At 42.5% G+C, this 22,696-nt stretch overlaps 1 protein-coding gene across 1 annotated transcript in view; it reads left to right on the top strand.

Annotated features, from left to right (window-relative positions):
• The window catches only part of ELP2 (elongator acetyltransferase complex subunit 2), a 120,204-nt gene extending 108,822 nt beyond the window's left edge, over positions 1-11,382 (top strand). Inside the window, exons 21-22 of the mRNA XM_044294100.1 lie at positions 7,178-7,282; positions 9,580-11,382. Of these exons, the coding sequence (XP_044150035.1) occupies positions 7,178-7,282; positions 9,580-9,742 (268 nt within the window). The 3' untranslated portion in view covers positions 9,743-11,382. The remainder of the gene's footprint in view (positions 1-7,177; positions 7,283-9,579) is intronic.
• Positions 11,383-22,696: the final 11,314 nt, after the last annotated feature.

Here is a 22,696-nt window from a genome sequence, read left to right as displayed (position 1 = left end):
GAGGAAGACACCATCTCTGCTTCTGGTTCTTCAGACCACCCTAAAAGATTTTTATTTTCTTCTGAAGACCTAGACGCCCTCCTCCAGGCGGTTAGAGATACCATGCAAGTAGAGGAAGCTAGCCCTCCCATATCCGTTCAGGACGAGATGTTTGGGGGGGTTAGGGGCAAAATAGACTCGCCTATTCCCAGTAAATTCCCATCTGAAGGAGATAATTCTGGAGGAATGGAAGGAGGCCGAAAAGAAATTAATTATGCCTTGTGAATTTAAAAATCGGCTGATTTTTAATCCTGAGGATACTAAACTATGGGATGAAGTTCCCAAAATGGACATTCAGGTGGCTAAGGTCACAAAGAAGACCACCATCCCCTTTGAGGATTCCTCAAATTTAAAGGACCCTATGGATAGGAAGACGGAGGGTCTGCTTAAGAAGGCCTGGGAGTGTTCGTCTGCTCTTATTAATACCAATATTACTGCCACCTCGGTAGCCAGGTCTATAGCGCTATGGCTGAATCAGCTAGAGAACCACCTTAGACTAAAAACCCCAAGGGAGGACATCTTAGAATCCATTCCCCTTCTTAAGATGGCTACGGCCTATCTGGCGGACGCTTCGGCCGAAACCATCAGGATTTCAGCTAGAAACAGCACCCTGGCGAATACTGCTAGAAGGGCCCTTTGGCTAAGAAGTTGGTCAGGGGATGTAGCGTCAAAAAATAAGCTCTGTTCGATCCCTTTCTCAGGTTCACATGTGTTTGGCCCAGTCCTAGATACAATCCTTGAGAGTGCCGCGGACAAGAAAAAAGGCTTTCCGGAGGAGAGATCTAAGAAGACTCTGTCCTTAAGGAAGGATTTAGGCCAGGTACAGACACAGAATTTTTCAGGTAGAGGGAAAGGCAAGTCGGGCAGGTGGAGCTACCCCAAAGGTGGGAAAGGGAGGGGGCTCTGTCGTCCTCCCCCTCAGAGATTCTGTGTTACCACTCCCCAGTCTCCGTCTCTAAAGAACCAGATGGTTCAGGACTTGGAGAAACTTTGCGCAATGGAAGCAATAGTTCCTGTTCCAAGACCCCAACAGGGCAGAGGCCACTACTCTGTTCTGGGTAAAAAAAACAGACGGTTCACTAAGAACTATCATAAACCTGAAGTTCCTGAACAGATGGATTCAATATTTCAGGTTCAAGATGGAGTCAATACGTTCTACGGTTCCACTGATTCCAGCAGGGGCATTGATGGGCACCATCAATCTCAAAGATGCCTACTATCATGTCCCCATACATCCAAGCCATCATCAGTTCCTCGGGTTCGCTGTGACGTTAGACAGCATAGTTCATCACTTCCAGTTCCAATGTCTTCCATTTGGGATTTCAAGTGCTCCACGCATCTTTACAAAACTAATAGTGGAGATAATGGCTTTCCTGAGACAACAGGGAATAACAATAGTCCCGTACTTAGACGACTTCCTCCTGACAGCATCCTCAGAGGTCCTTCTGCGGAACCATCTGCAGACGACGTTATGGGTTCTACAAGATTTAGGCTGGATAATCAACCTAGAGAAATCAGATCTTTGCATGAGCGAAAGGAAGATCTTTTTAGGCACCCTTCTGGACTCCCAGAGACAGATGTCCTTTCTTCCAGATTCAAAACGCGACGCTTTCATAGAAGAAGTATCCTCCTTCCAAAGAAGAAACCTCTGCTCCATCAGAGAGGCTATGCGGATACTAGGCCTGATGACATCCTGTATACAGATGGTCCAGTGGGCAGAGATCCACTCAAGGCCACTACAGGGTCTAGTTCTCACCAGGTGGGACAAAGACCAGAGGTCTTTAGACAGGAAGATCAGGATCCAAATGTCCATAAAAGAGTCCTTGAACTGGTGGATAACTCCCGCCAACCTACAGAGAGGGGTTCACTGGTTGAGAAGACCTTGTTTGACGGTGGTAACCGATGCCAGCATGTCCGGTTGGGGTTCACACATAGAAGATAATTTCTTTCAGGGTTCATGGTCCCTGGCAGAGTGTCAGCGTTCCTCAAACGTAAGGGAATTAATGGCGGTACTAAAGTCTCTCCAGGCAGCAGAACTTCTCTTAAGAGGGAATCACGTTCAAGTTCTGTCAGACAATATAACTACAGTCTGCTATATAAGGCATCAAGGGGGAACTCAGAACCCAGGTCTTCAGGAGGTCGCAGAAAAGATCTTTCTTTGGGCACAGGGAAATGTCCTATCTATCTCATCCCTCCATATCAGAGGGAAGGACAACGTTACAGCAGACTACCTGAGCAGAAGAATATTCCATCCAGGAGAATGGATGCTGAACAGGCAAGTCTTTCATCAGATCTGCAGGAAATGGGGGTACCCCCAGGTGGACCTTCTAGCCTCCAAAGAAAACGCCCAGGCGTCTCAGTTCTTTTCCCTAGATCCCAGCGGAGATCCTCTGGGGATAGATGCCATGTCAAAACCATGGGACATGGATCTAGCATATGCCTTCCCGCCAATCCCGCTTATCCCGGCCACCTTGAGGAAGATCAGCGAGAGCTCGGGGAAGTTCATTTTCATAGGTCCAGCCTGGCCGAAGAGGAGCTGGTATCCCCTGTTAGACAGGCTAAAAGTAGAAGAACCAATATCACTCCCTCTGAGGCCAGACCTTCTCACTGAGGGGTCCCTTCTCCACCCAAATCTGGAGAAATGGAATCTGAAAGCCTGGATCCTGAAAGGAGAATGCTGAGCAGGCAGGGCTTGTCACATGCTGTGATCTCCACATTACAAAAAAGTAGGAAACCAGTGACAAATGCTATTTATAGAAAGATCTGGAGCAGATTTAATTCCTGGTTGGCTGATACACATCCGGCCAGATCAACTCCTTCCATTGCGCAGATTCTTGACTTCCTACAGAGGGGCTTTGACCTGGGGCTATGCCCTAGCACGATCAATGTGCAGATATCAGCCTTGTCATCCTTCTTGGACTACCCGCTGGCAGAGCATCGTTGGATAAAAAGGTTCGTAAAGGCTATATCCAGACTAAAACCCACTCTGAGACAGACTGTTCCTCCTTGGGACTTATCTATAGTTCTAGATACCCTCTGTAAGGTGCCCTTTGAACCCTTGGACACCGTTCCGTTAAAATTACTCTCCTGGAAGACAGCCTTCTTGGTAGCCATCACTTCAGCACGCAGAATTGGTGAACTTCAGGCCTTATCCATGAAGGAACCTTTCCTAAGAGTCTGCCCGGATCGAATAATTCTTCAACTAGACCCAGGGTTCCTCCCTAAGGTCGTCTCTACTTTCCATAGGGAACAAGAAATATTTTTACCTTCTTTTTACGCCTCTCCTAGAGATCCGGAAGAGAAGAAATTCCATTGCCTGGACGTCCGTCGGGCAGTCCTTGAATACCTTCGCCGAACAGAACCTGATAGGAAGGACTCAAACCTCTTTGTACAATTTGGTAAAGCAGGAAGAGGGAAGAAGGTGACTAAGGACTCTGACACAGTGGATCAAGTCAACAATTGTGGAAGCATATCGTCTTTAGGATAGTCCCTGTCCTATCTCTATCAGGGCACATTCTACTAGGGCAGTCGCAGCTTCCTGAGCGGAGAAGGCGAACGCCTCTATAGATCAGATTTGTCAGGCAGCCACCTGGACAAGTTATAACACCTTTTGTAAACATTACAGGTTGAACCTGCCGTCCAATCGTCAGCTTTCCTTTGGGCGTAAGGTTCTACAGGCTGTGGTCCCTCCCTGATGGCTAAGTTGGTAACCTTCCCATGTGCTGTCATGGGGGACGTCCTGGAAATCGGTAGTTAGTCTTACCGGTAACGTTCTTTCCAGGAGTCCAACATGACAGCACTCCTAATTCCCTCCCTAATATGTGATTCAGTGTGATGTTAACATTGCTTATCATATTAGTTATAAAATTGTGTTGCATCCATCCGGTGTAGTAATTTAGAAGACACTGGAGATCGGAGGGAAGGGGGGGGGGGAGGGAGCTTTTAATCTGTCTCACTTCCTGTCCCTACAGAGATTGGATTGGACATCCTCCCATGTGCTGTCATGTTGGACTCCTGGAAAGTACGTTACCGGTAAGACTAACTACCGATTTTTAGCCACGAGCAGCATCCAGTGAGCGGGCGGGGCGGATCCGGGTAACTCCTTCTCTACCAGACTGTCCGAAAAGTCCATGTAGAGGCGTCTGAGTACCGGGAGCGCCCCGGATTACTGGGGGACAGCCATGTGAGGGCTTATACCCAGATGCCAGGACAAAATTCCTGATCGCCATGGTGACCTGGCGCCTGGGATTTGTCGAGCCCAGGATTAAGGGGTTTGATTTACCGGCTTGCAGCAAATACTCCTTATTGGGTTCTATATACCTGTTTCCACAAAATACTGAGGGGAGTGATATACCGACTTCCACCAAATATTGATTGAGGCCTGCGATATACCTGCTTCCACAAATACTGCTCTTCTATATTGACTTTGTCACACAGGGTCATTTTGAAAATGACAGGCAGAGGAAGAGGTAGGCCATTCCGCAGGGGTGGTAGGGGTTGGGCAGGTGCGTGCGATTTACGTCAAAGGACGCACCAGACTTGGTTGAGTGGCTCACTCGGCCTTCCGCTTCTGCACCCTCCTCATCCTCTGTATCAGCACCCTCCTCACTCTCTGCTGTTCTGCCATGTGTACCCCCAAAGACACCACCACCACCATAGCCCCTCTACTGGAGTCAGAGGAATTATTTTCCCATCCATTCCAAGACCATACTGATGCGCAGCCATTCTTGGCATCGGATAAGGAAGAGGAGGTAGCAACGGCCGCCACCCAGCGGTCTGACGACAGTACCCAGATCAGCCCCAGGAGAGTGGTCCCCGCTGTTGCTGCCTACTCCGAGATCTCTAACGTCAGTGGTGGTGTAGGTGTGGCTGACCACCGGCTTGTTGGAATTTCTAGCCCGCCAACTACTGCCATATAAACTGGTGGACTCAAGAACCTTTAGAAAATTTGTGGGCATTGGCACTCTGCAATGGAAGGAAGTATTTCTCCCAGAAGGGCATCCCAGAGCTATATGGCCATGTTCAGCAGCAAGTGAATGTATCTCTGGCACTCAGGTGTCGGTGCCATGATACATCTGACCACAGACACGTGGTCTAGCAAACATGGGCAGGGAAGCATACAACCCGTGGCACCCATGTGGATTTGGTGTTACCGCAACGGATTGCATGCAGGCCTGCCTCTTCTTCTCCCCCTCCTACTCCATTCTCTATCTCCTCCTCAGCTGAATCCTCCTTTTCCACTGCTACAGCCTCTTTCGCTGCCCCCCCCCAGCTCCCCAGAACCTATTTGACGTGCCAGGTGAGACGTTGCCATGCTGTGCTGCGGCTGTTGTGCCTGGAAGCAAAGAGCCACAACAGTCCTGCACTCCTTTCAGCTCTGCAGTCACAGGTCGATCAGTGGCTAACCCCACACAATTTGACGGTAAAGTGGTGTGCGACTGCGGTGCCAATCTGCTGAGCGTGCTAAAACAGGGCAAAATGACACATGTGCCGTGCATGACACATGTGCCGTGCATGGCACACGTCCTGAACTTGGTTGTGCAGCAATTCGTTGCCAAATACCCCGGGGCCCAGGACGTCTCGTGGCAGGCCAGGAAAATCTCTGGCCATATTAGAAGATCTTACACTGCCATGGCTCACCTTGCTGACGTTCAACGGCGACACCACTTGCCAATCAGACGTCTGATTTGTTACTGCCCAATGTGCTGGAACTCCACCTTGTATATACTTGATAGGCTGCTCCAGCAGAAACGTGCCATTAACAACTACCTGTACGAACTCTGCAGCAGGACAGGTTCCGGGGAGCTTGTTTTTTTTTCACCGCGCCAGTGGCTGCTCATGCGCAACGCATGCAGACTTCTGTGGTCATTTGATCAGATCACCAAACTGGTCAGTCGCAGCCAGGGCGCCATGTGTGACATCGTACCTTACGCCTTCTTTCTGGAGCATGCATTGATTTGTGTCATTGATCAAGCCGTCGAGGAGCAGGGCCTGCAGTAAAATTGATATCCAATGACCGTCTAATTTACCTCCAGACACATATACACTTGATCTTTTCTGTACAGTGAATTCATAATTTTTAGGGCCTGTAATCTAATTGGCCAACAGTAAAATTGTTATACGTTGACCGCCTAATGTACCTCCAGCCACATAATCACTTTTTCTTTTCTGTACGGTGAATGAATAATTTTTGGGGCCTGTAGTCCACTGGCCTGCAGTAAAATTGATATCTAATGATCATCTAATATGCCTCCAGCCACATAATCACTTGATGTTTTCTGTCCGGTGAATGCCTAATGTTTGGGGCCTGTACTCCTGTGGTCTAAAATAAATAATTTCTAGGCTCCAGCAGGGCGCATTTTTGACGGTTTCCCTTTTAAGACACACAAAAATGGTTCCTGATTAAAATACATATTTTTTGTTTGAATTTTTGCCATTGATCCCCCTCTGGTATGTCACTGTCCATGTTGTGGGACGATTTGTGCACTTCTAGTAAGTATTTGGTGGCTGAAAATATGACCTAGAGATTTTTCATGGTTGCCTGCCATTAAAGTGAATGTGGCCTGCCGCGAACTTGCGGTTCGCGAACATTTGATCGCATTTGCTAATTGTCCCGGCCGATGTTCGTCCATCCCTAATCAGGATAACCTATGATTCTGCCCTGTCCTTCAAACCACAAATTTAAGCCCTTACATTTAAGCCGTTAAGTTTCTACCATCGCCACCTTTTAACATTTCTCAAATCCACTTTTTCGTCAATTCAACAAAAAGTCTTGGACATGCCTGAAAACCCACTTCTTCAGGAAAGACTTCAACCTACAGTAACCCTGCTGCCACTGCACAGCCAGATGAGTAGTTTCTACTCTCACCCACTGTCTCCTTCCCTTGTAAGCCCTTCTGGGCAGGGTCCCATCTCCCTCTGTACCACTATGTCACACATGCTTTTTGTAGTAATTCTGTTTTCTGTTTCATATGTACCGTGTCCTGGCATAATAATATTTTAAATGATATGCTAAACATGAGCAAATGCCACATTTAGTTCTTCCTTATAGATTATAATTTCTGTGTATGGTGTGGATTATTTAGATATTGTCAAGGCTGCAGCTCTTTGAATAACCTCATTCATTCTCATCTCTTAGCTACATTATTGCTGTTGGATTAGACTGCGGCAAGATTAATTTGTACAAGTGGCAATACAACGTTACACCTAATGACTGGGTAAAGGCTCGTGAGATAGAACAAAGGTGAGTACACATTTTCTTTTGCTCTACAGCACTTTACATGCAATCTGTAAGGAATTCCTTTTTTAATAAGCATTTCTAGCAAATATTCCTAGAGGGGAAACTGCATCTTTTACATGATTCATCTGTTTCAGCAACCACACTGCAACTAAGGATATGTAAACCTGACTTTAAATGTCAGTTGCGGTTTTGCCCTGCTTTAGTGGTCAGAATAGAGTACCTCTTAAAGGCGTATTTCTGAATTTGTCACCTTTTAGGAGGTTTTGAGTAGACCCTCTTTCCTGGCGAGACCTGCAAGGGGAAGCATACTGCTTCCTGCCGCTGGGTCTTGGCTCCTTTGCTGTCCGGCTGCCACTGCCTTGCTAAGGTCCCTGACTGTCGACAGCTGCCTTAACGCCGCTGCCTCCATTTGCTTGCCACTCTGGTGACTTGACCCTTTCATCACATTACCAATTGTGCATCCTTTTGCAGGTCTAGTTAGAAAGGGTGGAAGTCTTCCTAAACTCCCCCAAAAGGTGAACAACCCAACATCTGATTGGCGGAGGTCAGACACCCTGCTTTCCTTCCAATCAACTGTTCCAGAGCAACGCTGCAATTACACAGCCCTGTCCATATCTGTTTCTATACCTATTTGTAATCCCAGTGAAATAACACATTTTGGAGCACCTTTCCTCTGTTATTCCTCCTGCAAACATATGAATAAATTGACAACTGCCTGTTACCCTTTATCTTGTCAGTTAGTGTCTTGGTCATTGCCAAACTTGGTACACATGTTGACAATGGAGAGGTAATGCTCAGTGAAAGATTTATTCATACATTTCAAAGCAAAGTGCAAAGAAAAGGTGCTCCAGATTTTTTATTTCATGGAAAATGGTAGTAGACCTGTTTGCTCTGCTTACCTTTCTCCACAGCCACAAAAATGGCGTCCATGACCTCTCCTTCCCATTCAAAGACTCCTTGCGTCTTCATTTTTTCAAAACACATAAGCTGGCCCTACACATTCGATTTTGACAGGTTCAGCTGACCATCTAATGTGTATGGTGGCTTTCCAACTTACTCCTAACAGCTGATGTTGGGGAAGATAAGGGCATTTTGTGTCTGGCAATGGCTTTCTTCCCTTTCTCTCGGCGGCTGTATCTAACTTTCCTCATCAGTCTCTGATAACAGAGGCCAAAGTAGGAGAAGGTAACAGCACTGACAATATATGAATGCTGCTGTGTGCGTTCTTTGTCCATTAGGAGCAATCTGTGATTGCTCCTAATAGGAAGTGACAATATCCTGCACTTTGTGTAAGTCCCTGACTACCAAATGCATGAAGGACAGACCGCAAAAGGCCAGTTGCAAGGGTTGATCTAGGTTTTTAACCGTACCCTAAAATATTTCAGATCTTTTTTTTTCTTTAGTATCTTCCAACTGTGACCTAATACTCTTTATATATTTCTCCTGGGGAAAACTAAAATCTGTACATTAAGCTAAAATTGAGGCAGTGACACAGTGGATAAAAAAAATATATGAAACATTTTACTCCACTTTGATGCCACCAAAAAAGGGGCAAACTATGGCATATGCCGTATATGAGACAAAATTTGCAGCTCTTCACCTTTCTCTTCACTTTTTTAAAGGTCTCAAGGAAAGTAAGGAGAGGTTAGTGGGAATGGATGTGGGCCATCACATTGACTATAATTTATGCTAAAGACTCATATAAATTACAATTTAGATGTATGCCAGCTCATAGCTGGATCACGGACAGCCAGAAGGTGCACCACGTTTATTAAGAGTCCCATGTCTCTTAATAAGTGTAGAGAATTTTGCACTAACAGGCTTTAGACTAAGACTGGCATATGAAAAGCTAGTCTTGGTACATCTGCACACATATATATTTAGCCAGTATACATATTCATGGTTTCAAAATCTTCCTTTTTTCCCCCAAATCTGTTATGTCAAAGAAAATGACAAATCTTTTTTTTTTTTCAACTTAAGATCTTCGCCCCCGAAGTCATTAAATGGTTATTGAGATGTGTGACCTGACACTAATGTGTTGAAAAATTGATGAAGAGTTTGCAGTTTAAATTATTGACAAGCCGAGGGATAAAATGTCATTAGTGTTGTTAATAACCTTAGCAATTCCGGCATATTTAATACCTGCAGGTTGTGACAAGTCAATTTCTCCCAGTTGGCAGCAGGGAGATAAAGTGCACTAATTAGATGTAAGATGGTATTTGAGTCTTGCAGCCCAGCTGAGTTTGACATTTTCCTGTCGTCACACAGATCCTCTCCTCATTCTGTTATATCTCTTTCAGCCTTTGTCACACTCGGACTGTCAAACAGCTCTGCTGGAGAAGCAAGCCAGGTCGTGCTGGACATGGTGATCCGGACAATGGAGAGTGGCTGCAGCTGGCGAGCTGCGGAGAAGATCACAGTGTGAAGATATTCAATGTTAACAAGAGTCTATTCTCATTATAAAAGCTTCTTGGAGGAACAAACATATTTTATAAATGAGCTAGCACGGCCAGTGCTGATAGATCATGGCTTCAAAGAAGCTAAAATGCCATTTTAGTTACAGTTGAAGGTGTGGTGGGTTCTTTATTATACATAGCTATACATAGTCTACAGGACAACTGGCATTTGCATGTTGTCACTCAAACATTTGCTTCAAGTATAACATTGCAAGCGCAGGACTAACCCAGCAATCATATTTTGGTATTTCATGATCTTATCGATTCTGAGCTGTCCTGGAATTGCAGTAAAAGTTCAGATCATGCCACATTTGTCATCGTACCAATGAGCGGATCAGGTAAATGGAGAACATGCACTTTCCTCATCATTGGTTCGTGGTCTACATGTAAAGAAAGTCTCTAAGTTGGGCTGTCCTATGAATTATTCTTAATATTGTCAGTTTTCTTAGAGCAGGCCCACTTCTCTCACAGAACATCACTGACCTATGTAGTTTTGTGCTTGTTTTTATGCTTATTTGAGAAAATCCTGAAGAGTGAGTACATAGAAAAGCAGTATAGTTCCACTGAAGCAGTTTACAAGGAAATGCCATGGTCCTTACAGCCTTAATTTACTTACGGAGGAGTTTACGTACAGAGTGCATTGTTTGACCGAATTTCCGCCTCCAGTTTTAAGAATGACGTTTTCAGGGAGGGCATAACACTGCCATTTCAGATGTTCGGCAGTACATGTTGTACATGTACTTTTGCATATACTTACTGGCAAAATTCCATCCCTAATCTTAGATCTGGACTTGGCTGTGAGCTCATGCTATGTTCATTTACATGTGTCCATATCTAGCAGCCTAAGGACTGTTACAGCCTGTTACACCAACAGATTATCTGACCAATAGTCGGTGTGTGTGTGTGTGTAACATAAGCTCTGTGTGTGTAAATGGCCATCTGACATGAAGAAAATAATCTTCCCATTGAATTCAGCGGGGATTTTCTTCATGAAATCTGCTCCTGATCTGCTCGTCAATTTATGTGCAGAGAATTTCTGCACCATGTAGACGAGATTTCATAAATCTTATCTATTTTTTGCACAAAATCTGTGTAGAAAACCAAAGCATAATACGCAATGTGTTCTGGTGGCCTCACAAAAAGCACTGCAGATGTAAAATTGATGTAAAACGCCATATACCCATAAAAATTTCTATGGGGGGAACCCAAGTGAATACATGGAAGAGTGTGTTTCAAATGCCTTAATTTAGTTTACTTTCAAAAACTTCCTTGGGTTGTGCTTTTTGGCAAATTCAAAGGAGGATTGCCCAGACCAGGGAGCGGCGGAGGAGATGCATATCAATCCTGATCTGTGTGTATAGTGTTGCAAATCTGCCTTATGGAGGCCTTAAACAGAACAATAGGGCTTTCATTAAATGCAACCCTGCCCCAGTCTACACAGCAAAGCGGAGTAGTGGAAAACAAGTACTAATATTGTGATTCTTCTAGTGGACTATAACATTTTATATGGATAATCATACAAAAATAGCACAAGATGTCATAAGTTTATATATGTTTATAATAAAAACTGAATTAAATAATGTTTTTTTCCCCTTTAAAGCAGGCATGCTCAACCTGCGGCCCTCCAGCTGTTGTAAAACTACAACTCCCACAATGCCCTGCTGTAGGCTGATAGCTGTAGACCAGGGATCAGCAACCTTCGGCACTCCAGCTGTGGCCAAACTACAACTCCCAGCATGCACACCTCCTTGGCTGTTTTCAGAACTCCCAGAGAATTTAATGGAGCATGCTGGGAGTCGTAGTTTCACCACAGCTGGAGTGCCGGAGGTTGCTGATCCCTGCTGTAGACTGTTCGGGCATGCTGGGAGTTGTAGTTTTACAACTGCTGGAGGGCCGCAGGTTGAGCATGCCTGCTTTAAAGTATTAAAAACCCTAGTATAATTGTGTTATTAATATCCTTCATCAACAGTGATGGGGCCCAAATAACATATTTGGTGACGGGGAACTGCATAGTGTGACAACCACTCATTCTTCACACTATATGTATTTATTTTAGTCAACTCAAATGCATTTCTTTGCAATTTGCTTGTAAGTTATACATGTCGTTCAATAGTAAACCGTGGAATGTGTATCAGAGCAGATGGGTGTGTATTAGTACTGCCTACTTTCATAACAGGACTGCTGAACTTGTGCACGTCATTAGGACTACTCAGGGGAGAGAATGAATACAGAATCACAGAGGGGTTAGAAGGTGAGTTTTACAAATATAAATTGCAGCTTTAGGCCTCATGCACACGACAGTATGTATTTTGCAGTCCGCAAAAAATACGGATAACGTTCATGTGCATTCCCTATTTTGTGAAACGGAACAGCTGGCCTCTAAAAGAACAGTCCTATCCTTGTCTGTAATGCGGACAATAATAGGACATGTTCTATTTTTTTTTTTTTTTTTTGCGGAACTGACATATGGACATACAGAAACGAAATGCACAAGGAGTAACTTCCGTTGTTTTTTTTTTTTTGCAGACCTATTGAAATGAATGGTCTGCAAAAAAAAAACTGAACGAACACTGAACTAAAATAAGTTTGTGTGCATGAGCCCTAAGAATCAAGGCTCTTCCAGTTACTCCACAGTGGTATTAGCTGGCGGGCCAAAATGTGGAGACGGATTCTCTTTAAGGAGAACAAATACTTAATTATTATACACTCGGACAATTAATTTATCACATCTTCAGGAAAGGTCATCAGTATGATATCGGTGGGGAGTCCCACTCCAAGGCTCCTTGTCGATCGGCTGTTTGAAGAGGCTGCGGGGCTCATGTGAGCAGATTGTTTTTAAAATGGAAGACTGCACAGTGGTTAGCACTTGTACAAGAACAACATCTGCCTGGAGCTTGTATCTTCTCCCCTTGTTTGTGTGGGGTTCCTCCAGAAACACATACTGATAAGGAATTTAGATTGTGAGCTCCACAGGGGACAGCAAGTGATGATAATGTCTGTAAAGTGCTGTGGAGTCTGTTAGATCTATGTAAGAAAGATAAATAAAGTAATGCTTGTGAAATATTCAGCCCTCTTTCAGATTAGCAATTGGTAAACCATCTTTGGCTAAATTAACAGCATTTATTGTGCTGGAGTAAGTATCTACCAGCTTGTTTTGGAGGAGTTTTTATCCATTCTTTCTGGAAGATATGTTCCTAAGCTTCTGCTTAAAGTGGTTGTCCCTTTTTTTTTTTTTTTTTTTCATATGAATGACCTATCCTCACTTGGCACCCCCACTGATCAGCTGTTCGTAGGAGTGCTGCCTTCTCTTCTCTGTTAACCTGCTCTCCATCGCAACTGCAGCAGTGAGCAGTATAATTATATCTCAGCCGTCCCATTCACGTCACGGCTCCTTCCTATTCACTTGAACAGGAAAGAACTGTCCCCTAGAAGTGAATGGGACAGCTTAGCTGTAATTATACCTGTTCACTGCTGCGGTTTTGACAGCGAGCAGATAAACAGCTGATTGCGGGGGTGCCATGTGTTGGCCCCCTGGTGATCACATATTGATGACCTATCCTGAGGATAAGTCATCAATATTAAAAAAAAAAAAAGTCTGACAACCCACCAATGGTCAGCTGTTTGAAGGGGTTGTGGTGCTCATGTGAGGGCCGAGTCCTCTTCACTGTTTAACTGCACACCGTCTGCCTTGCAGCAGCGTTGCTGTGTAACTACTACTTGTCCCATTCACTTAAATGGGACGAGCAGTTATTACACACTGCACTGCCGCTATTATCTAGACTTGTATAAGCACTGCAACCCATTCAAACAACTGATTGGTGGGGGTGCCAGAAGTTTAACCCCTGCCAATCTGATGCTGATGACCTATTCTGAGGATAGGTCATCTATAGTATAATACTACCCTTTACTCTGGGAAAGATTTATCATAAAGATATGCCACTTTTGTGGCATGAAAATGTTGCAATCTGCATGTTTGCCACTTTTTTAACAGCACTTGTGCAAAGATTGTGCAAGTGCCGTTTCTCACACGGCATTGCCACTTTCCTGAAAAGGTGGCGGGCTGATGGCTAGATTTCAGTTGAAGCGCATGGATTTCAGTTGAGGCACATGAACTTCCAGATGCTGCACCTAATTAATCAGGCGCAGCTTCTGGCAGCGCATCTGGTTATCGTAGTCCAGTATATGCTGTTGGGCTATGATAAATGTGCCCCTCTATGAATGCCATCACTTAAAACTGCCATGGAGTGGATAACAATTTATAAAACAAACTAATGAAACTGGCCTGAACAAAAATGATGGTACCCTTAACTTAATATTTTGTTGCACAACTTTTTCAGGCAATCGCTGCAATCAATAGATTTCTGTAATTCTCAATAAGACTTCTTCACCTGTCCACAGGTATTTTGGCCCACTTCTTATAAGCAAGCTTTGTGGCTTGTCAGTATGCATTTTGGCAAATTCCGGCCTCACTTTTTTTATGACTTGCTTTTAACAGTGTTTTTTTCCTTGGTCGTCTTCCATTAAGTCCACTTTGGCTAAGACTGCGACGGATGGTGCAAAACTGACACTGATGTACCTGGACCTTAGAAGTCACCCTTAATCTCTTTGGAAGTTGTTCCGGACTCTTTGGTTACCATTCGTATTATATGTCTTCAATTTTCCTCTTGAGGCCACGTCCAGGGAGGTTGGCTGCAGTTCCACAGACCTTAAACTTCTGAATAATATGTGCAGCTTTAGTAACAGGAACATCAAGCTGTTTGGAGGTGATCTTATAGCCTTTACCTTTAACATGTTTATCTGTAATTTTCTTTCTAATCTCCTGAGACCACTCTCTCCTTAGATTTCTTTGGTCCATGGTCAGAGTGGTACACACCAATGATACTAGCCGCACAGTGACTTTTTAGCATCTAAATAGGCAGACTGACCGATTACAAATTTGAAGACACCTGTGGTGCTAATTACAGGACATACCTTGGTTCAACAGGTCCCTATGGTCAAATTATTTTCAGTCTTTTTTAGAGGTACCATCAGTTTTGACCAGGCCATTTTTTTATAACTTTTTTTATTTTTATTATTCTGTTGAACCACAGTTCAAAAGCAATGTCTTATTTTCATTAGCTGCTTTTCAGTAATTTTTTATTTTGGTGACCATTGTTGGTTTTCTTTTCTTTAACAGAAGGGTGTAAAATATATATGTATAAACAAGACAGCACTCTGGTCTTGGTGAAAAATATGTGGATTCTTTAATACACCCAATGCAACGTTTCAGCTCATCTCAATGGAGCCTTTGTCAAGCAGTGATAACAGTGCCCAATACAAGTATATATAAGTCCATACACAGATTATCATGATTAATCAATAATAAGATCAATTAAATATGATTATGCATGTAAAATACAGTGATAATTCATATGGCGCACCCTGGAGAACTACCTCCTAGTCCAATCCCTAGTCACAGTCCTAACTGGTTAACAGTATGAACAGACCCCAAAAGGTAGATGAGGTCATACGCAGGAGTACCTAGAGTCCTAACTCACCCTATAAGACCCTGGCAATAGTGACAGGACTGAGACTACCTGTTCCTGCAGAAAAGCAGAAGGACAGGAGTCTCCCACAGGCTTTCAACAAAGGGCAGGGGAAAAACAAAACGGGAATAAACCAAAACAAAATGCGAAAGGGAAAGGAAACACTTAACTTTCCAGTAGCTATGGCAGCAACAGAAACTCAGCCGAGAACCAAACACCAGCAGACCACAGATACCACTGAAGCTATAAACCGCACAGCATTGTGGGAGAAGCAACTATAAATAAGAAAAGTTAAATTACCACGATAGAGTGTGTGGCCAGTATCAGAAACAACACAGATTTCTATTGATCCACAATGAAACCTTTTAGATCAAAGCACGTGTTGCCAGTGTCTCAGATCTTCTGTCACCCACTGTTGCGGGGACATCCGAATGTCTCGGTATGTCCGTGACATCTGGGGTCCTAGGTTCGAATCTGACCAAAGACAACATCTGCATGGAATTTGTATGTTCTCCCCATGTTTGCGAGGGTTTAATCTTGGTACTCCGGTTTCCTCCCACACTCCAAAGACATACTGATAGAAAACTTAGATTGTGAGCCCCATTGGGGACAGGATGATGCTAATTTCTGTAATGCACTTCAGAATATAGTAGCGCTATAAAGTGCATAAAATATATATATATATATATATATATCACAAAAAGTAAGGGATATTTGGCTTTCGAGTGAAATTTATGGAAAACTTAAAAAATTTGACAGCTTGACAACGACATCTCGTTTTGTTCACAAGTCGACTTATTGTTTGCTGAGGCATGTCATCCCACTCCTCTTCTTGATGGGCAGCCCTCGGGTAATTGAGGTTCTGGGATACAGAGTTATGAGCCTCTACACAGCGACTCAGCTGATCCCATAGGTTTTCAATGGGATTCAGGTCTGGAGAAAGTGCAAGCCACTTAATTTAGGGTACCCTAGTCTCCAGCAGTCGTTCTCTAATGATGCAACCTTGATAAACATGAAATTAGGCCTGTGTTCTTCATGCAGAGGCACAATGACTGGATTAATGATTCAAGTAGTGTGGGTTTGTCACTGTGCCATTCAAAAGTGTAGGGAAGTTTTGTATTGACTACTAGATACACCTGCCCACACTGTAACACCACTACCACCAATGACAACAGTGTCTGATGCATAGCACTCTCCCTGACGTCTCCAACATCACTGACTGCCATCATTTCTGCTCAGCGTGAATTGACTTTCATCAGTGAACAGCACTGAGGCCCACTGGTCTCTGATTCTTCCTGGCCCGTGCAAAACTATGATGCCTGTGGTCAGGTACCTTTGCAGGTCGTCTAGCACACAGACCACGCTGATGTAAATGGTTTCAAGTGGTCTGACATGACACTTCCCTTCAATGTGAATCCTTGTGTGGCATTCATCATTCGGTTCCGCAGGGCATTGTTCACAATGAAACTGTCATCAGTGTGGGATGTGGCCAAAGGTTTAAATTCAAAAGTTTAGAGAAGGTTACATTAAGTTTATCTGTAAATGTTAGAGTGCATTTTAGGTTCATCCTGAAATTTTATCCACAAGCCAAATATCCCTAACTTTGTGTGTGTGTATATATATATATATATTTATGTGTGTGTGTATATGTGTATATATATATATATATATATATATATATATATATATATGTAACTAAAAAGAACACATGGCATGCATTTTCAGGCTGAAGATAAAAATGGATTCATAGAACCTGTTTACATTTGCTTACAGGGCAGGCTTCATTAGTCTTATAAAGCTGTTTACATTCTCATGAAATAACTTTGTTTATAAGTAAAGAATTATTGAACCCTGAAAGAGGTACTATGCTCATGCATTTAATTGCTGCATTATTCTAAATTTTTTGGAGGCATTCCCACCATATAACATATTCAGTGTATCACATCCCTCAACTAACTTCAAATCATCATCCAAGGGACCCTCTTTATCCTAACAACTAGCATATTCTATAGACAAGCTAGATATGTCTATTGCCAGAATGCTCATTTCAAAACATGTTGGAGTATGTGGGAGTAGTTGATTCAGGTCTTTGGAAAGCCTTTTTTTTGCTGGGTTGGTCATCAGTATTATTCACGCTATACCCTGCATTTGGTTTTGTGGGTCAGTTCTTTAGACTGGTCATGTTCCAACTATTGTAATTTACTGGCCACTGGGCTTCTCAGACCTATAAAATTATTCCATCTACCCAGCTTTTTTGCGCATTTGCACTAATAATACGATCTGGACTACTAGTCCCAGTCAGTACGGCAGGCAATACTGCATAGTTGCGTGATGATTTTTTCTTAATAAGTTGTAATCGTAATACGTTTCCCTGGTTTTTAATTACGTATCAATAAATTATTCTTTTAGCACCTTTACCCTCCGTGATTTAAGACTAAGAGCCCACACAAAAAAAAAAAAAAAAACTATCTACAGTACTATGTATATAGTTTAAGGGGAAGGAAAAACTTAGTTTAGCAAACATCTTGATTCCAATGGAGATTCTTTGCCAGAATCTGAAACCGTGCCTGCAGAAAGGAAGACTTCTGAAAGTGTGACTACTGCACATCACAGAGATTAAATAAATAATTTTTGGGAGTATGACAATTGTATAAAGACAATCACAGACAAGATCACTTTGACCCATTTACTGCAGCTACCTGCCTTTCTTCTCTGTTTTTCATACACACATTTCAGACCTGCTTAGGGCCTCCTGCACATTTGCGAGAGAAGAATCTGCCCAAGTAAAACCTCATATTCATGATACTCCTGTTGAGAAAAGCTCCTCAAATGTTTGTAATGCTCACCCCAGCCCCTAATTTGTGCTGTCAGCTGTTTATTATGGTCAAAACTGCTGACAGAGTTCCTTTACATAGTACTCCAGTTTGATCATGCAAATATCTAGCAGACAATCAGTGGCTGCACTGTCACAAGTGATGTTGCGTGCATCATTTTCTGTCTAAATTACACAAGTTTTGGCTTTTTGTGAGCTGAGCCTTCTCACACCACTGAAGTGGAGTGAGAAAGTCAGATTTTGCCAGATCACCTTTCAGTCACATTTATGAAGTGCAGCTTTTTAAAATGTTGCATCCAGTTGCAACTTTGCAACACCGCACAAGGTAACCCCCTGAACACTAAAATAGGGGCAACAACATTACACTTCTGCTGAGTTTATAAAAAGATGCGCCACGTTCAACTTTGGCTCAGGTTAGCATAGCAATTCCAACCTTAACACTGACTGCAAATGCAACTATGAAGATAAATTCTCCCTTTTGTGTATAATAGCATGCTTATTTCAGTCACTAAATTAAGAGAAAAAGCGATTTTAGTAACTTTGACTAAAATGGTAAATGCTGCAAGATTGGGTGCTTACAGCATCTCAGCGTCTGATCTCCAGCCAGAGAATTATATGCAAGTTTTGTTTCTGTCGTTGAAAAGTGAATACAGTAAACCTCAATGCTTCTGGAGGTATAACCACATTCTACACAATTTGACACAATAGACATTTACAAGAGAGAGCTCTTTAGTTCAGTCCTGGCTTCTTCAGTGATTCAGATACAGGGGAAGAAAAAAGAGGGTTAGTCACTGGGCCTTCAGAATGAGGGTCCAGGGATAACTTTGCAGGGTGCCAAAGGTGGGGCAGAATAAGTGCAATTTGGTTTCACCAAAAATTTGGAAAATATATATATATATATATATATATATATATATATATATATATATATATAGACAAAAGATATAGTTAATAATAGTGGAACAGAGAAGGGCAAGCTGCCAATGGTCTCAACCCAGCCTGATGCCCTCAAGGTGGGTGATTGGAAAGAAAACTGTGGAGACGCTAAAAAGGACCACAGAGAGGCGCCAGAATCCCTAGTATCGAGGATTGGGATGGTATATAACCCAAAAGTAGCAGCATATGTTGTTAGGTATACATAAGTGGAGTGGCAATACTTACACACTCACCAGATATTTATGTTCTTAGGATTAATTCATATATGGTAGGCAAATAGTAAAAACAATAGTAGGCAGATATAAAAATCTAAATTTTAGTGACTCACTTCACCCAGGAGGGTAATGTGGGATAAAGCTCAAGACACCCACATCACACCTCCTGCGCCTGGATCGCCAGTAGAGTCTCAGAAACGAACAATGATCACTTAGGAGTCCTTGTTCTTTCTTTTTTTCTTTTATTCCAAAGCCAGGGTGGGGGAGTGAGCAGTTCGACGCGTTTTGGGGCCTCTTAATGGGTCCCCTTCATCAGGAGCATATACAGTCATAACAAAACACAATAGGGTTTAAATAGCAGAAAAAGACCGCCAAAAACGGCTTAAAATTACGTCCCTTCCGGTGTCTGCATGCGTTCCACAGTGGAACGCACCGGAAGTGACGCCCTATCGCCCTGTCAGTTTTACAAACAGTAAATAAACATGAAAATATAAAAAAAAGTGGTTCTAGATGGTTCTAAATACATGCGGGGCTGGTGGGGGTTTTTTTGGTAACAGGTCCTCACCGCTCCCAGGTATCTCTGTAGGATCCTGTCCTTCTCTCTGGTGCGCTCTCGGTGGAACGCATCTCGGACTTCCAGTGCGCTCCATCGTGGAGCACACCAGAACCGGAAGTGCGCCTCTAGCCCGGAGTATCCATTTTAATAAGCAAAAAATGTGAATAAAAAGGGGGGGTCCCTTGGTAATAGGCTTACACGAAGCCAAAGAATGCAGATTTTATTTTAAAAAATGCGGATTTTATACAAAAGTATCTTTTAAAGAGGAGGGATAAGAGTGGAGTCACATGATTGGCTCCCTAGTCACATGATCAGGATTACATTTCCATGGTCTAGAGCTGTTAGCAGGATCAAATATGCGTTTATATACAATCCGGATTCCCAAAAAGTTGGGACACTATACAAATCGTGAATAAAAACTGAATGCAATGATGTGGAGCTGCCAACTTCTATTTTATTCAGAATAGAACATAAATCACGGAACAAAAGTTTAAACTGAGAAAATGTACCATTTTAAGGGAAAAATATGTTGAATCAGAATTTCATGGTGTCAACAAATCCCCAAAAAGTTGGGACAAGGCCATTTTCACCACTGTGTGGCATCTCCCCTTCTTCTTACAACACTCAACAGACGTCTGGGGACTGAGGAGACCAGTTTCTCAAGTTTAGAAATAGGAATGCTCTCCCATTCTTGTCTAATACAGGCCTCTAACTGTTCAATCGTCTTGGGCCTTCTTTATTGCACCTTCCTCTTTATGATGCGCCAAATGTTCTCTATAGGTGAAAGATCTGGACTGCAGACTGGCCATTTCAGTACCCGGATCCTTCTCCTACGCAGCCATGATGTGATTGATGCAGAATGTGGTCTGGCATTATCTTGTTGAAAAATGCAGGATCATCCCTGAAAGAGGCGACGTCTGGATGGGAGCATATGTTGTTCTAGAACCTGAATATATTTTTCTGCATTGATGGTGCCTTTCCAGACATGCAAGCTGCCCATGCCACACGCACTCATGCAACCCCATACCATCAGAGATGCAGGCTTCTGAACTGAGCGTTAAAAACAATTTGGGTTGTCCTTGTCCTCTTTGGTCCGGATGACATAGCGTCCCAGATTTCCAAAAAGAACTTTGAATCGTGACTCGTCTGACCACAGAACAGTCTTCCATTTTGCCACACTCCATTTTAAATGATCCCTGGCCCAGTGAAAACGCCTGAGCTTGTGGCTCTTGCTTAGAAATGTCTTCTTCTTTGCACTGTAGAGTTTCAGCTGGCAACGGCGGATGGCACGGTGGATTGTGTTCACTGACAATGGTTTCTGGAAGTATTCCTGAGCCCATTCTGTGATTTCCTTTACAGTAGCATTCCTGTTTGTGGTGCAGTGTCGTTTAAGGGCCCGGAGATCACGGGAATCCAGTATGGTTTTATGGCCTTGACCCTTACGCGCAGAGATTGTTCCAGATTCTCTGAATCTTCGGATGATGTTATGCACAGTTGATGATGATAGATGCAAAGTCTTTTTTTCTTTTGCAATTTTTCGCTGGGTAACACCTTTCTGATGTTGCTCCACTATCTTTCTGCGCAACATTGTGGGAATTGGTGATCCTCTACCCATCTTGGCTTCTGAGAGACACTACCACTCTGAGAAGCTCTTTTTATACCCAATCATGTTGCCAATTGACCTAATTAGTGTTAATTGGTCTTCCAGCTCTTCGTTATGCTCAAATTTACTTTTTCCAGTCTCTTATTGCTACTTGTCCCAACTTTTTGGGGATTTGTTGACACCGTGAAAATTTGAATCAACGTATTTTTCCTTTACAGACAAAATATATATGTAATTTATTAATACAATTTATAGTGCAAAATAATATATATAATAAAATTCAATCAATGATATGCAAAATAGTGATAAAGTCAAAAATAATTGAGAATATATATATATATATACACAATTATGCCTTCTTATAATGATACCCCTCAATTATATTTAAACTCAATTTAATACTTGATTTCTCTCAGCCGACAAATGTCCGATTAAACCCAAATCTGGTTTATCTTTTATCTATACAAATGTGTGTGTGTATATATATATATATATATATATATATATATATATATATATATATATATAATCAACCATACTGGTCTAGAACTGAATTCAATTCCTTGGAGATAATACCGTGTTTTCACTAGTATATTTTCAATCTCTCTGTATTGGATTAATTTTCAGGATGATGCTGCAGGTACACCCCAATCTTATTCCAAAACAGATACTATACACAAAGTATGGTTAATTGAATATATATAGAAATGTATTATATTAATTAATTATCCTATAAAATATAGGTAAGTTTATGCTATACCAAAATGTCAGCTAGCAGAAATCATTTTTAATGGTTCTAAGATGGCTGCCTCCAATGACTGAAAAGGTGGTCAGGGCTGGATCTGGTCTTTTGAAGATGGTCAGAGAGTGAGCTAGAGATCGCTCCTTTCTGTCAGCCCATACCATCTTTTTATCCTATCTTAGAAAGAGCTTGGCCAAGTTTTATCATTAACTAGTGACCTCACTTTATAATCAATATAACCTCCCTCTAGTATTTTACCCTAACACTAGATGGCACTAGTATTCCATACAAAAATTGAACCACTCTCTTATTATATACTAGCAATGAATGTTATCTAAGGTTTCAGACAAAACCTTGAGAAGATCTTGAATAGACAATGATTTTTATACTTAGTCAACCACCTTGTTTATCCTTAAATCTTTTGACCAGACCTAATTAAATCAAGATAAACATGACTATCTTAAATCATTGTTCTTGTAAAAGACAGGGTTTGTTCATGATCAATAATATTAAAAAGAAGTAAAATGGGCACTCATATATCTAGATCACAA

Source organism: Bufo gargarizans, chromosome 5, assembly GCF_014858855.1.
Source record: "Bufo gargarizans isolate SCDJY-AF-19 chromosome 5, ASM1485885v1, whole genome shotgun sequence".
NCBI lineage: Eukaryota > Metazoa > Chordata > Amphibia > Anura > Bufonidae > Bufo > Bufo gargarizans.
The sequence above is the reverse complement of the archived record's forward strand: the minus strand, read 5'-3'. Positions and strand labels throughout refer to the sequence as shown.